This window comes from Conger conger, chromosome 1 (genome assembly GCF_963514075.1).
Source record: "Conger conger chromosome 1, fConCon1.1, whole genome shotgun sequence".
NCBI lineage: Eukaryota > Metazoa > Chordata > Actinopteri > Anguilliformes > Congridae > Conger > Conger conger.
Window position 1 is genome coordinate 11,813,335 of NC_083760.1, and position 16,146 is coordinate 11,829,480.

Here is a 16,146-nt window from a genome sequence, read left to right on the forward strand (position 1 = left end):
TACGGAGGTTCTGAAGTGCAAAACCCAAAAAACAAAAACTTTAGACCCAGAGGTGCAGGTGCCACATACAAAAAACAAAAACTTGCAGCCCCGAGGTGCAAAACAAACTTGCAGAAACTAGCAGCCCTGATTCACAGATGTAGCATACAAAAACAAAAAGTGCACTTCTCCAGAAGTGCAAGCGCTTGCTCGTGTTGCGCACTTCTGGACCGTTCCTTTTTGTGTTTGTACGTTAGCATTTTGCAGCTCAGGGCTTTGTTTTTCTATGTTGTATTTACACTCGGAAGGCCGAAAGTTAAAATTTTTGTGTTCCGCACTACAGAGTCACTGTAGGCAAGCACGATTCCCTCTCATACACGGACAAGAACTACACCCATCTGGGAATATTTACAGAGCCTGAGGAAATTCCGAAACATTTCATACAGCTGTGGTAAACCAAATGCAAGACGCATGCGACGGGGTGGTCAAGAAAAAGGTAACCTCTGAAGGCTTTTGTACAAAAGCCAATAAATCAACCCACAACCCAAAACCCAGGAGAGGATTCCAGTTTAGAGAACACGCACATCATTACAGGAAATGATTGCTCTGCGTGGAATGGGTGCCTCCATCAGGCGGACAGGAATAAATACGCCGCAGGGATAAAAGGAAATTTAATGAAATATTGGGTTATGGACGCTACATTTCCACAATGTGACTCTGCCTCCACCTATTGGTGATTCAGAAAAATGACACACAACTGCAACCAAAGGATTGCAGTCATAAGGTCTGTTGATGTTCTGGCAGTGCCAGAATTTTTAAAAAACTTTATAATGCAAGATATACACACACTGCGCACTTTATTAGGAATGAGTAGGTACACATACTTTTCAGGCGATTATCTAATCAACCAATCATATGGCAGCAGTGCAATGGGTAAAATCATGCAGACACGGGTCAGGAGCTTCAGTTAATGTTCACATGAAACATCACAATGGGGGAAAAATTGACTTTGACTGCGGAATGATTGTTGGTGCTCGATAGGGTGGTTTGCATATCTCAGAAACTGCTGATCTCCTGGGAGTTTCATGCACAATAGTGTCTATAGTTTGCAAAGAATGGTGCGAAAAACAAAAAACTTCCAGTGAGCAGCAGTTCTGCAGGCAGAAACACCTCGTTAATGAGAGAGGTCAGAGGAGAAGGGCCAGACTGGTCAAAGCTGACAGGAAGGTGACAGTGAATAACCACACATCACAACAGGGGTATGTAGAACAGCAACTCTGAACACACAACGTGCCAAACCTCTACACTGATAAGTCTTCTGCTACTGTAGTCTAAAAAATAAGTCTAATAAATACCTAAAGTGCTCACAGAGCATACATTTTAGTTATCATGTATGAATTTAACTGTACGTGGTTTGAAAATGTATGTTCATATAAAAACAAACACAGTCAGTCCAGGTGATGTCTTTGAACGCTCAAACTCTTAAATACAGAACTTTCCAGTTCCCTAGTTCCCAAGGTGCATTCAAAAACAAGACAACTGACAAAAAGATTTGAATTTGGCGTGACATGCAATAATCATAAAAACCCCAAAAAAATGGTCGTGCATGCCATTTTACATTTCTGTGGTTTGGGAACCGGCTTAGCCGGCCGAACTTATTTGAGAACACGGAGACCACTAAAGGTAGTCTCTGTACTGGAGATTGGGACTGCTTGCTCTGTGATGTTTCTGGGTCATCCCCTGTTCCGCCTCAGTTAGAGCAGTGGTAATTACCAGCATGTGTTTGTGTTGGGTGTTTATTCTATTGCACAAGTGATGCCGCTCCCTGCCACAGTATTTAACCCTAACTTTCACGTGTGAAAGTATACCAAGAATACTATAAACTTTCATGATACTTCAAGCATTCGGAAGTTACATGTGGATGTACTAAAATTAAATGTCTGTTTTCATTATAAAATGTATGCTCTCCAATTCAAATATCCATTTGAGTCTGCGCACATGTGAAATGGCAATCGTTAACTGAGTGCAGGCGTCAAAAGGTTCTCTTTGGGGCAACGCCAGTTTCGTCTTTGGTTAAGCCAAATTTCACAGGGCACCCAGGCTAAAACTAAACTGATAAAATTAGTATGATTTTTTAAAATGTCTTAAATAAGTCAAAACTGAAATTTGAATGTTGTGTACATAGCTCCCTTTCAGTTTAAAGCTTAACGTGTTCTTTTCAAGCTATAGCATTTAAAAACCTATTGGTCTAAGATTTGACCTAATTTTATGCCAAAATGTTATACATTGGATCATTTCCCACTACTGCCAAAATAATTAACCAAGTAATACTGACTGACAACTAATATTATTCTTACAATGCATGCAATTAGTGGACAAAAAGCATCTTTCCTTTAAAAATATCAATTTTTTCCTCTCCAATCTCCATTTCAAAGGGCAAATGTAACAATCCCAATTAAATGCATTATAATGTTTACCACGCAGATGTGAAATTCAGGTGAGAACATTAAATAAATTGTCATGTCAGAACCAGCAGGAGTAACCCAAAAGAATGCCATTGATCAAGATTAATTGGCCATAATGAGTTTCCAGCGAAGTGGGTGAAGAATAAAAAGCACTCACAAAGCTCTCCAGGACGGACCTCTGAATGTGTGAGACCAGCTCTTCCACTGTGGACATAGGCAGGGAACAGGGCTGAATAGGGGCCCTGGGACCCCACGACACCAGCATGGCTGGGAGTTTCACAGCGTAATCTTCGGCCCTGAGAACAGACAACAACAATAACATAAAACACAAAAACATAGTCCCACACGTCCTATGAATTTTGTTCTGGGGGAAAAAAGAAAAAAGAAAAAAAGAACCACATTTGGCTGAAAGAGAAACAGCTGGATCAGAAGCTAATTTATCAACAGGGCTCTTATGTACACAGCAAAAGACAAATTATTATTAATAATATTATTAAATATTGCCAATATTGAGGCAAGACAAATGGTTCGACCCATCTAAGAAAATTCCACTTGTCAAGCAAACATAACTTAAAACAAGCTTATTTTTAACTTGAGAGAAAAAGAAGACCTTATTACAAAAATACACAACACAAGACAGCTCTGCGATTCTGCATCGGTCTCTCATACACGAAAGGCAAAACTGCAATGTCATTGCAGCTGAACGGAGACTAACAGGTACCATTTCTCTGCCTGAGGGTCTGTGAAGAGTCCCAGCATCATCTCGCCTCTCAGGAGCCGGGCTGCCTCCACAAACAGGGCACTCCCTGAGAGAGAGAACGGCAGTTTCAGTTTGAATTCAGAACACTGGAGCATTCAGGTATCAAAATAATCAAATGTATTTATTCTGAGCCTTCAACAAAAACGTTCCTCTCAATATGCTATACAGCAGGGATGCCCAACCCAGTTCCTGGAGATCTACTGTATCGCCGGTTTTCACTCCAACTAACAAAGCACACCTCATTCAACAGCTAGAGAGAGCTTTAGCCGCCAATTAGTAGAAACAGGTGTGAAAAGTTACGGTCGATATGAAACCTTAAAGTACAGTAGATCTCCAGGAACAGGGTTGGGCAGTCCGGCTATATGGCCCAGCATGTGTGAGAGTGGCAGGGAAAACTCCCTTTGTGGCCAGGCTTGATAAGGAAGCCGTAGCTGGTACCGTGTTTTTAGATCCGAGCAAAGCTTTCGACACAGTGAACCATGCTGTCATGCTGCCAAAGTTGTCTCATTTTAATTTTTCAAACACAGCACTGACATGGATGTCTTCATATTTATCTAATAGGAGGCAATGTGTTAAAGTGGGTGATACTTTGTCTAGTGTCATGAACTGTACAATGGGTGTCCCACAAGGGTCCGTGTTGGGGCGGCTATTATTTAGCATGTATATAAACGATCTCCCACAACACTGTCCTCAAGACCTCCATCTTCAGATGTATGCTGATGACACTGTTGTGTGGACTTATGCAGCAACAGCCATGCTAGCAGCTGTTAAGTTAACAGCTGCGTTGGAGAGTATCACAAAATGGCTAGAAGAGTCAGGCCTAAGTCTCAATGTATCTAAGACAAAAGCTATGTTCTTCCACAAGAAACCCAGGAAGATGACTCCAACAGCAGACATCTTGATCAAAGGTGTCAAGGTTGACGTAGTCTCTGACTTTAAATATCTTGGTGTGGTACTAGACTCCAATTTAAACTTTAAGAGCCATGTAAAAAAAAAAAAAGGTTAAAACATTAAAGTACAACATAGTTAATTTTAGACACATCAGAAACCGTCTTTCCTTAGATGCAGCTAAGACATTTATGCACGCTATGATTCTCTCCCACATGGCATACTGTATCACATGCTGGGGACAAGCTAGTGAATCAGGTACAAGACCTCTCGCTTCTTTGTATAAGCAAACCCTGAAAACAAAAAGCCTATGCACTTCCACCATTGTAAGATACTCGAGAAACACAGGCTACTGAGCTTTGAACACCTTAGACAACTAGCAGACTCATGTATGGTCTACAAAATCATTAATGGGTTGGCACCTCCTCCACTGTGCGACTTTGTACACATTCGTCCTACAAATTCCATCAGAGCTACAAGAACAGTGTCAGCACTTGATTGCGTTAAACCGTTCCGCTACACTGTGTTTGGACAGTCATCTTTTTCTGTAAAAGCAGTAACTTATTGGAACAGTCTGCCAGAAGAGATGAGGAGGTGCAGCTCAATTGACACCTTCAAAGTTCACTTGAAAGGACAATTGCTAGCTAGTCAATTCTGTTCCCACTTTCAGTAGGGTACCCTTAGGGGGGGTTCTGTGCAAGTAGGCTCATTGACCGTCGGGTTTTCTTCTAATATGTTATTGTATGTTTATATTGTATTGTTTTATATTGTATGTTTTTATTGTATTGTTTTATATTGTATGTACATTGTAGGGACTGGAGATGTAAAATAGCAAAAGCTATAATCTAGTGCAATGCATCTTTTCTCTTTGGAGACTAATGTTTTTTTGTACGTTGTCCCTGAAATAAACTTCTAAATAAATAAAATAATGGAAGAAACCGTGAAGTAGCTTAACTGCTTTGTGGTTCTATTGCCATTTGTCTATCTTTAGCCCCTTGTTATTTTATACTTTAATCTAGGACTTTTGAATTTGTATTTGTCTCGGTACTGTAGTAACTCAAGTTGTAAGTTGCCTTGGTGCGCTAGTCAGACTTGGCCCACCTACCTTGTGTGCTGGACATATGTTCATGGACATATGTTCATATATGAATTGTACCTTATCGGACGCGTTTGGTTGTTTTCTTGCATGACCTGAACAAGCACGGTTTTGTATGTTGCTTTGGATAAAAGAGTCCGTGATGAAACATTTGGGGGCAAGGGGGGGTAAACCAGAACAAGATGTGGATTACACGGTGGTTGTGGTTCCGTGCACTGAAACACAAATAAACGGAGGGGGAGTTGGGCATGCACGTCCCCCTCCGTTGACTGCGGTTATTAACAGGAAAGGACACTTGGCAGGTCCACTGCTGGAGCGTCGGGGACTGCGTACCTGGGGACTGCGTACCTGGGGACTGCGTACCTGGGGACTGCGTACCTGGGGACTGCGTACCTGGGTCCTGCCCCGAGCTGAAGAGACCCAGCACTCTCACAGGGGACAGATCGGCGTTTCGCCGGTACAGCTGGCCCCCGAGGAACGAGCGCGTCTCCTCCGCGGAGGACAGCAGGGCGGGGGAAGAGACGCGAGCCCTGCCAATCAGAGCATGCGACAGGACAAGAGGTCAGCGGGGAGTAGACGTGATTGGACAGGGCCAAGGACTCTTGGAACAATTAGAACCCCTGAGTACTAGTCTCGGTCTTTCAGCAAACTGTAACCCTGAACCAAGAAGCGAGCAGAAATGAAATCTGTAAAGTGCATTTTAAAATACATCCACGCCATTCCTTTGCCTTGTGAATCTCTAAAAAGAATCTCTAGAACTTAAGGGGAAAGGGCTCATGGCAGCACAGCAAATCTGTACGAGAAATCGGTTTCCTCAAAATCTTGTACAGAACCACTTTTACTGACAGTTATAGTAATTTGGTTAAATTAGTGGAAAAAATGCGAAGCAGAAACAATTGAAAGGCTTCTGCAGAAGGAAAAGAAAGATGATATCTTTAACGGTAATAGGCGATACAGAAACTGTAGTATCTTTTTTCCAGTGAACTACTGATCGCACTGCCAGACCCTTAACTCAAACTCATGGCTTTATCAGAAATGGTCATCTCCATTTAACATACAAATCAAACACTAAGTGCAGCATCACAACTAAAACCCCGTCATGCAAAACAAACAGTCCCTGCACGTATACGCCATTAGTGTAACTGCACAACTCCCACAGAGGAAGGGTATCAGCTAGAGTGGTACGTGTATTACGTGCTAACATTACCCAGTTAGTCTGAACCCTGAAAACAAACCGTAAAGACAATATGATGCCTAACTGTGCCAAGTTAAGACAGTAAATACATTTTTTTTTAAAACAGAAACTTTTACAGCAGGGGTCACCAACCTTTTTCAAACTGAGAGCTACTTCAAGGGCTACCAGTTTGTTTTGTCACGCGCACAATACTGACCTTTGAACTAGAGTAGGTCAGAGTTCACCTAAACATATCTATTCATGTATAATAAACAAAAAATAAACAATAAAAAATAGCAACAGAATAAAATTTAATTTTAGATGCAGCTCACTAGTGAGTTGTGCTATTTTTAGAACAGGCCTGCGGGCGACTCATGTGGTCCTTGGGGGCGACCTGGTGCCCGCGGGCACCGTGTTGGTGACCCCTGATTTAGAGGTTTCTCTGAATGGAAGAAAACCTATTTCAGCGTAACAAATCATAAAAACAACAATTATGGCAATGCCCAGATTCATTCATTCATTATAAAACAAATAAAACTCAGAATCTGATATTACATTACATTATATTATAGGCATTTTGCAGACGCTCTTATGCAGAGTGACGTAGAGTTGATTAGACTAAGCAGGAGACAATCCTCCCCTGGAGCAATACAGGGTTAAGGGCCTTGCTCAAGGGCTGTGCGGATCTTATTGTGGCTACACCAGGGATCGAACCACTGACCTTGCGGGCCCCAGTCATGTACCTTAACCACTACACTACAGGCCACCATTTCTGTACATGACGAACCAAAGAAGAAAATTCTGTAATATTATACCTATCCATATCCTATTTAAAAAATAAGACAACTTCAGGGTTAAGGCTAAATAATTTTCCCTTTTTCTTTTTTATTCCTGAAAGCAACAATCCTTTGCTGCCCATAAAAGGAGGATCTGGGAGATCTGGCATAACGCATTTCCAGTGTAATCGACATGGTTTTTACTTTTAAACCAATCAATGGTGCAACGTTTTAGCGGGCTGCCAATCGGAAGTGAAGTTCTGAAGTTTCCAGGATGCCCAAGATCATAATTTCTGGGCTAAATCTGTGGTGAAATAGTGTTAATATGTCAAAACATGCAAGCAATTGCCTTGTACAAAACCTTTCCCATAAAAACAACAATTTTGGATTACAGCCGCTTAAGGCTTTGTGTTAAGACTTGGCGGAGTCAGTGATGTTAAACTTGCATGACTGCTCCACAATTTCATCACCAAATATTTTCAGAGAAACTTCAAGCATTACTAAAATCCATCATTTCACAGATGTTCCTTTAAAAAAAGATTCTTCCCGGGGGAAACTCCAGACCTCCCCGGACGGTTGGCGTTCTCAGGGTCTGTCTATTTCAACACCGGCGATATTCCAAGTAAATCTACGCCCCTTGCATGAAGGACTCAAAAATCAGTGGGAAGCATGAGGAAAGAAAGAAGAGTGTAGTTACAGGAGGTGAACACCCCCAATAAGATCCGCACAACCGTTGGGCCCTTGAGCAAGGCCCGTAACCCTGCATTGTTCCAGGGGAGGATTGTCTCCTGCTTAGTCTAATCAACTGCACGTCGCTCTGGATAAGAGCGTCTGCCAAACGCCATTAATGTAAAGTAATGTCATGGAATGTAGTAACACGGTGGGGCCTGCACGCCAGATTAACCCGCAGTAAGAACCGACAGGCACACGCTCACTCACAGTAAGATGAAGCGGCTCAGGCTGCCAGCTCCCAGCATGCCTCTGTAGGCCTGGGGGAGCTCCCCGGGGCGGTAGACCCTCACGGTGGGGAAAGCGGTGACCTGCCCGTCGCTGCAGACATCAGTCCACTCCCCGCAGTCTACAGAAGTCATACGCACATCTGGAACATCTGCAGATACACAGCAGAGGAGCCCTTACGTTATGGATGTAATGCAGATGGCTTTTTCGCAACAGGGTTTAGAAAATGTTTTTTTAATGAATTCTTTGAAGACCAGTTTTTTTTTTTTTTTTTGGAATGTGCAGTTGCAATCAAAATTATGCAACCCCCATTGCACATTAGGTTTATTGGCAAAATATACAATTGCTCAGCTGTTTGCAATAAACAAATTACAGAAGAACTGTTCAAGAAGTTCAATGAAACATAATATTACAAGGGTTTTTATCCACATTCAACACAAAATGCTACTTTTAAATCACTACTGCAGTCTCAAAATTACTCAACCCCCTGTCTCAAAATTATTCTACCCCCTGTCTCAAGCACAACTGGTGCAACTAATTAGTTCAGGTCTGCTTGAGATAAAACACATAAATACCTGGACTGGCTAGGGGTTTGTTGAGAGTGACATTTGATTGCATGTTAGAAATATGGCTAAGTCAAAAGAATTGTCCAAAAAGTTCAGAGAAGAGATCATTGCCTTGCACAAACAAGGAAAAGGATACAAAAAGATATCAAAAGCACTGAATGTTCCTAGAGATACAGTTGGAAGCATAGTTTGCAAGTTTAAAGTTAAAGGAACAGTGGCTACACTACCTGGACGTGGCAGATAGAGGAAGCTATCAGCAGCTGCCACCAGATTCCTGAGGAGGCAAGTGGTCAAAAACCCTAGAGTGACTGCAAAACACCTGCAGCAAGACTTGGTGGCAGCAGGCACTGAGGTTTCAGTTTGCACAGTAAGGCGCATACTGAACACTAAAGGGCTCCGTGCCCGGACTCCAAGACGTACACCACTACTGACCCAAAAGCACAAGAAAAGTCAGCTCCAATATGCTCAAAACAAAACTGGAACTGTTCAGGCCTATGGATCAGCAGTATGTCTGGAGGAAGAGGAATGAAGCATATGCTGAAAAGAACACCCTGCCTACAGTGAAGCATGGCGGTGGCTCAGTGATGCTCTGGGGCTGCTTTGCTGCCTCTGGCACTGGAAACCTGCAGCGTGTGGAGGGCACGATGGATTCAGTCAAGTATCAGGAAATCTTAGGGAAAAACCTCATGCCGTCTGTGATGAAGCTGAAGCTTGGGCATCGTTGGACCTTCCAGCAGGACAATGATCCCAAGCATACCTCAAAGTCCACCAAGGCTTGGTTTCAGAAGAAGAAATGGAAGATTCTAGAGTGGCTGTCACAGTCGCCTAACTTGAACCCCATAGAAAATCTCTGGTGGGATTTGAAGAAGGCGGTTGCCAAACGCACACCCAAGAATATTACTGAACTGGAGGCCATTGCCCATGAGGAATGGGCTAAGATTCCAGAGGAACGCTGTCAGAAGCTGGTGTCTGGCTATGCATCGCGTTTGCAGCAGGTCATAACAGCAAAAGGGTACTCTACTAAGTACTGAAGATGCTTGTCATGAAGGGGTTGAATAATTTTGAGACTGCAGTAGTGATTACAAGTAGCATTGTGTGTTGAATGTGGATAAAAACCCTTGTAATATTTTGTAATATTATGTTTCATTGAACTACTTAAACAGTTCTTGTGTAATTTGTTTATTGCAAACAAGCTGAGAAATTGTATAATTTTGCCAATAAACCAAATGTGCAATGGGGATTGAATAATTTTGATTACAACTGTATTTTCAGGACTAAATTTAATCTGTGTCTGTGAAACTGGCCCGAAGTGTCCGAGAACCATTTGCTTTCAATTACCGGCAATCATGGTTGCATCAGCATTAGAATGTTCAGGTGAGACATATTTGTGATCTTTACACCTGAAAGGGTTTAAAAAAATTGTTTAAAAAAAAAAAAAAAGGACAGTATTCTTTCACATTACATGACATTCAATTTGCAGACACCTCTTATCCAGCGATTTACATTATAAGAGAAATAGAAGTTGATTCACTCCTGATTAATAAGGGCAATAATGACAGAACAACAGTGAGAAAAGATGCAACTTAGAGAAAATGGAAAGTAGCATTAGTTGTGAACTAATTTGACACAAGTGGCATCTTCAGTTTGAAGAGAAGATTTTTGGGAGGCCAAATTAGTAAGTAGGGAATGGCTCAATTTTTTTTAAAGCAGAGTTGCTAAGGCACATAGAACAACAGGGGCTTCAGAAAGTATTCAGACCCCATGTTTTCGCTTTGTCATTATGGGTTATTAAGTGTAGATTGACGGGCAAAAATAGCTATTTTATCAATTTTAAATGAAATCTACAACAAAGTGTGCATATAAAAACAATTTAAAAAAATAATTTAAAAAAACATTTGAATGCAATAATTAGTAAGTTTTGTGAACATGAACTCCAGACAAAGTCTCTGTTGCAATACGCCAGATGTTTAATCAGCTTTCCGAAAACAGATGGACGTGTTATTGTTATGGAACTTCCTTCATCAGAAACCAAGCGATCCGTATCTCACACGACTGCCCGTTCAAATTAGATTATAATATAATTGAGAAATCCTAGTTCAAAGATATTTCTGGGAAGATATTCCAATATAACTTCGCAGCAGAGAAGATGTGGTAAGAATTAATTTCACACAGAAATACTTTCATACAGACAGCTTTATGTTTTGGTTGTCTGTAGCAAGAACTGTTTTTCCCCTAAACAACAACTTTTCCTAAATACTTCCTTTTCTGTACTCTAACATGTAACCATGGCAATAGCTATAGCTAACATACACTGGCTAGCTATAAGCTAACACACAGGTTGCCGGTTAGGGTTAAAGCTAGTACCTGTGTTTTAGCTTTATCAACGTGCTTACAAGTGTGAAGCGACATTTCAGGGTTTTTTTAGTGTGGAGAAAATAAAAACGTAGAATCTGATTTCTGTACACAAAGAACCAAAGAAGAAAAATACTATAATATTATACCTATTGATACTGAGTTAAAACAAAATAAGGCAACTTTGGTGTTAAGGCAAAAGCATTTTTAAAAAAATTTTTTTATCCATTGCTGCCCATAAAAGAATGATCTGGGAGATCTGGTAGGACGCATGTCCAGTGTAATTGACATGATATTAATTTTTAATACTGTTAATATGCCTTTTCCTAATGTTTTTATACATCAAGTTCAGTGTATCACAGTTCATTAAATGTATTCTTTGGCCTGTTAAATGAACTTGTTTTTATAATGCCAGTGCAGTGTTTTGCGAGGGACCTGGACTCACCTTCCAGTTCCTCAGCAGCCTCCATGTACGACTGCATGAAAGCCATGGACACAGCATCCCCTGCAGGGAAAATACTAAATTACCATCAATCTACCTGCCATTCCACCGCATTTCATCCAGGGCAAATACGTTTGCGTGCGACATATTATTATTATAATCCCCGTTCGAAAAATTACATGCCAAAAGGGTACTGTACATGACCCGTCAGAAAACACATCTGACAAAGTACAGCACCACTGCGACCTATTATCATTATAATAATTTTTAAAATCTGATTAAATGCTTTGCACTCAAACAAAACAAAAAAAAACTAAAAAAAAATGTGAGGAACAGCAAGATTCAATTCAATCAAGTATTTCAACTTCAATACTATTATATTACATGTCAAACTGACATCGGACAAAGAACAGCACCACCGTGTGGCCAGATTGGTTCACTGCACGGTTGAAGGTGCCTGCCGTCAGTTCAGAGATCAGGTCCACATCCGGTTCCCAATCCCTCTCGCGGTAAACAGACTCCGCCACCTCGTCATCCAAGACATCTGAGAGCACAGAGAATCAATATGATCATATTTATGATTCTTTAAAGAATGCGCTTAGCCACAGTTTAGTATCATGTGCAGCTCGTTCATTACAGCATCTTTTATTTGATAAGGGAACAACAGCTGTATCTGAGAACAAATGGGCAAATCATCAGTTCTTCACACAAACCCAAACAAAATGGGTTTAGAGACCCGGGCATTCGTTCTTGCTACCCTGGCACTGAACAGCGCATATTTTTTCAATGGCTAGTCATTATTATTTATTTACCAAGGACTGTCCAATCCTCCTCCTCCTCCTCCTCCTCCTGTTTTGTCTCTCCATCCTGAAGGGACTGTTCTCTGAAAAGGCTGACCACTTCCTCCGTGTCTTTTAAGGTGAAGTATTTGACGGGTGAGCCCTTGTTATAAATAGAAACAGATTAATGTTCATGTTTCTGTTCAAAATAACGGTTCTGGTGCTGTTCTGACCAAGCAATTTGTGTCATGAAATCACCCACCTCTCCAGGTAATCTATACGCAGCGTTGTATTCTCTTGGAATTTTCACACCTGGGCTGTCCCTGCCCGGAAGAATAATAAGCAACAATTATTCAGAACTTCAATTATAGCATTTCCTTTGTGTTGTTTTGAATATAATTTAATAAAATAAAATGAGAAACTGCTTTGTTTTGCATGTTATTGTGTGGTAAGGAACATGGTAAGGTTGGTAACATGCTACAGAGTAAGTATTAAATGACAGGTAAAGCTAGATATGCACTATATGGTACAGGGGAAAAAGGATAGCTAACGGATGCTAATTTGCAACTGAAAATCCTCAATATACAAACTTTTTAATGGGACGCCTTCCTACAATTTTACTTTTATGTGCACACCATGATTACGTGGTGCATACCATTTCTACATCTTGACCTTGATGGTTACTGATGTGAACGTGTGTATTGAGAATGTTTTATATGTATGACAACAACATGCAAAGTAATCCAGCACAAGATTAACCGGAGTTGAACATTACCTATGGGCTACATTACTAGTATCAGTATTCATACCGCCACCATCACCAGCCCGCAGCCCTGTCTACAGCTCCACAGCGCCCTCTGCTGGTACTGACCTGTGGATGAGCACCAGGCCAGCCTCACCACGCAGCCTCCAGGCTAGGCCTTCTGCGGACTCGCGATCCAGGGCCAGGGTGTCGGCCTGGGTGAAGAGGAACAGCAGGGGGGTGCGGAGGTGGCTGTGGACAGTCTCCACCTCAGAGGGGTCTCTCTGTGCCTCTGTCTGACAGGGAGAAACGGGGTTTGCACGTCCATAAGGGGCAGACAGGCCGTGCGACTTCTCTACACATTACATTACATTATTGGCATTTGGCAGACGCTCTTATCCAGAGCGACGTACAGTTGATTAGACTAAGCCGGAGACAATCCTCCCCTGGAGCAATGCAGGGTTAAAGGCCTTGCTCAAGGGCCCAACGGCTGTGCGATCCGTTATTGTGGCTACACCGGGATTAGAACCACCGACCTTGCATGTCCCAGTCATTTACCTTAACCACTACACTACAGGCCTACATCAGAGGTGAACAACAGCAGGCTGATGCAGTTCAGGATTTTGTGCAAACTTCTGCTCTGAATTATATAATTAGCTTAAGCATATCTTGATCTGGCAGCTGTATATATGTACGCACCAGTCATAGCAGAAGACTGCAAGTGCATCCTAAAGATTTAAGGTGCTCAAGTACAGGACTGAAGCAGGGTAGTTTACAGAGCTGTCAAATTAAACTAAGGTTGGCCAAAATCCAGCAGGCAGGCCAGCCCTCCAGGACTTGGCCATCCCTCCTCTACTACTTACACCAGTTCAGCCAGCAACTGCAAACAACTGGATCAGTTTTTAATCATCATTGCATTCTACAGACATTGCAATTTGACTAGTTCCAGGAGAACATGCCAGCTGCCATTTGCTAGCTATCCTGCCCTTTGCTGGCTGTGGGTGGGTGACATCCTAGTCGTATTAGAAACCACATTGCTACAGGCTCATTACAACTTCTTCCCACACTTCTGCAACAACTTATTTTTCTTCCCAAGTAAAAACTGGCAATGTGCCTCATTAATGAGTATTAAGTCACCTGAGCCCTGTGCAGGCAGAACCAAACCATGCGTCATATTACATGGATACACCTCACCAACAACGGAGCCTCCATCAGCTGCAGGAAGGCGTAGATGTTGAGGGTGGTGAGGGGTCTCTTCAGCACAGTGTGGTGGCAGGGGTCTGAATGACTCTCCGCCCCCTTGCAGTGCAGAAACCACAGGCCAGACTGGAGGGAGGAGGGGTCATCCACACTGTATATGGGGGAAGGGGGGGTGTTATGAAAACTGAACAAGCAGCTGAACAAGATCTCTAGCTATTGAATGTGTGAAGGTGTGATTTGTTAGGGTTGAAGTGAAAGCCTAGAGGATGGTAGATCTCCAGGAACAAGGTTAGGCAGCCCTGCTCTAGCTGTTGAATGAGGTGTGCTTTGTTAGGGTTGGAGTAAAAACCTACAGGATGGTAGATCTATAGAAATAGGGTTGGGCAGCCCTGCTCTAGTTGTTGAATGAGGTGTGCTCTGTTAGGGTTGGAGCAACAGAAAGGTACAGGTATACCTTGATTTACGAAGGGGTTAAGTTCCTGAGAAACTGTTCATAAACCAACATTTTGTAAACTGAACAGCATTCATCATTGTTTTAATAGAGATATGTTCCGGGCATTTGATAACAATAAAGAAAAAAAAACAATTTAACACATTTTAAGTTTGTAAACAAAACATGGCTGCCAACGTTGTGCCTATGGCCAGCAATGCGAATGAATGGTGGCTAATGTGATGTTCCTCTCAGCCACCCGAAATGAAATGATCAGTGCAATCACAACGACTGAAAAGTAGAAAATTTAAACATCTGCAAACCGAAGTAGTAGATCAATACAAGGGCAGATTTAACGTTCGGTTTGTAAATGAATCTACCACTCTTCCATGCTTAAATGTAATCTCCATTTTCAAATTGAGGTGAACTTCACTTTTTGGCTGGAGTAACTGTTAAATTGAGTAATTGAGTAAATCCCAGAGCTTTGCCCTCCATTTGAGTTAAAACTGGTAAATGTGCTAATGCACATTAGGCTACTGTAGATGGTAAAGTGAAACCATTTGAATAGGGCAGTCTGTAGCGTAGTGGTTAAGGTACGTGACTGGGACCCACAAAGTCGGTGTAGCCACAATAATAAACGTTTTTCTCCATGTAAAATTTCGTTAAAAGTGAACACTCCATTCGTCAAATGAAAAAACGTCCCTAAAAATGCTGAAATTCTTAAATAGAAGGTTTGTAAAAAATCGAGGTACCCCTGTATATCAGCAGGAACAGGGTCAGGCAGCTCTGAGCTACAGGGAAAGGGGACAGCACGTTACCTCTGCTCAGGGCCTCTCTTCCTGCGAGGCAGCCGTACGAGTGGCTCAGACTGAGCACGCCCGGGAGAGCCCAGGAACCAGGAGGCGATGGGAGGCGAAGCGACTCACCCCATGTGGCTCAGGACAGACCCTCCCGTGGTCAGCACAAACTGATACTTGGCACCGTAGACGAACATGGCCTCCATCACGGCCCTGTGCTCTGTGAGGACAGAGGAGAGCCGAAGGTACGGCTTCAGTCGGACTCACGTCTGCAGCAACGAGGCTGAGAGTGAGACTAGCGCCTCGTTCCAATCGCTTATTTAATCCTCCCTTGTTTCCTTGTTCCTAGCCTGACCCGGAGGTCTGCCATCTAGAAAGACATTCCAACGTACTAAATCGAGGAGCCAGTAGGCTCCCTTTGCTTTGCTGAGCAAGGAAAGGACACGAGGAAAGGAAGAAGGTGGTGAAAAATAAAGGACTGGAATGAGCCCAAGGATGAGCCCTGACTATGTTCACTGCAGGCCAGTGATGTTAAGGTGGAGGTTGTTCTCTGATTCAGAGATCAGAGGTGCATGCCTGTGCGTCGACCCGTTTAACAGAACCAGATGGGGAAGGAAAACGTGACTATGTACTCATATATCTGAATATACAAGGAAGCAATCACAACACTAAGTGAGCAGAGAGAAAAACGGACATGTTAAAGCTCCTCTTAAGGAATTCTGCATGTGGCAACCCCAGTATCT

The 16,146-nt window shown here is 42.4% G+C and overlaps 1 protein-coding gene across 3 annotated transcripts in view; it reads right to left on the reverse strand.

The window, feature by feature from the left end:
• Window positions 1-16,146, reverse strand: part of txndc16 (thioredoxin domain containing 16) — a 31,438-nt gene that overhangs the window by 11,753 nt on the left and 3,539 nt on the right. For 2 of the 3 annotated variants that reach the window (XM_061230577.1, XM_061230646.1), the window contains 11 exons: window positions 15,533-15,623; window positions 14,171-14,327; window positions 13,106-13,272; window positions 12,497-12,557; window positions 12,268-12,397; window positions 11,853-11,999; window positions 11,459-11,518; window positions 8,078-8,246; window positions 5,567-5,718; window positions 3,166-3,250; window positions 2,602-2,740 (listed from right to left, as the gene is read on the reverse strand). In XM_061230577.1, coding sequence (XP_061086561.1) covers window positions 2,602-2,740; window positions 3,166-3,250; window positions 5,567-5,718; window positions 8,078-8,246; window positions 11,459-11,518; window positions 11,853-11,999; window positions 12,268-12,397; window positions 12,497-12,557; window positions 13,106-13,272; window positions 14,171-14,327; window positions 15,533-15,623 — 1,358 coding nt within the window. The remainder of the gene's footprint in view (window positions 1-2,601; window positions 2,741-3,165; window positions 3,251-5,566; window positions 5,719-8,077; window positions 8,247-11,458; window positions 11,519-11,852; window positions 12,000-12,267; window positions 12,398-12,496; window positions 12,558-13,105; window positions 13,273-14,170; window positions 14,328-15,532; window positions 15,624-16,146) is intronic. The other variant, XM_061230734.1, reaches the window with a different exon arrangement.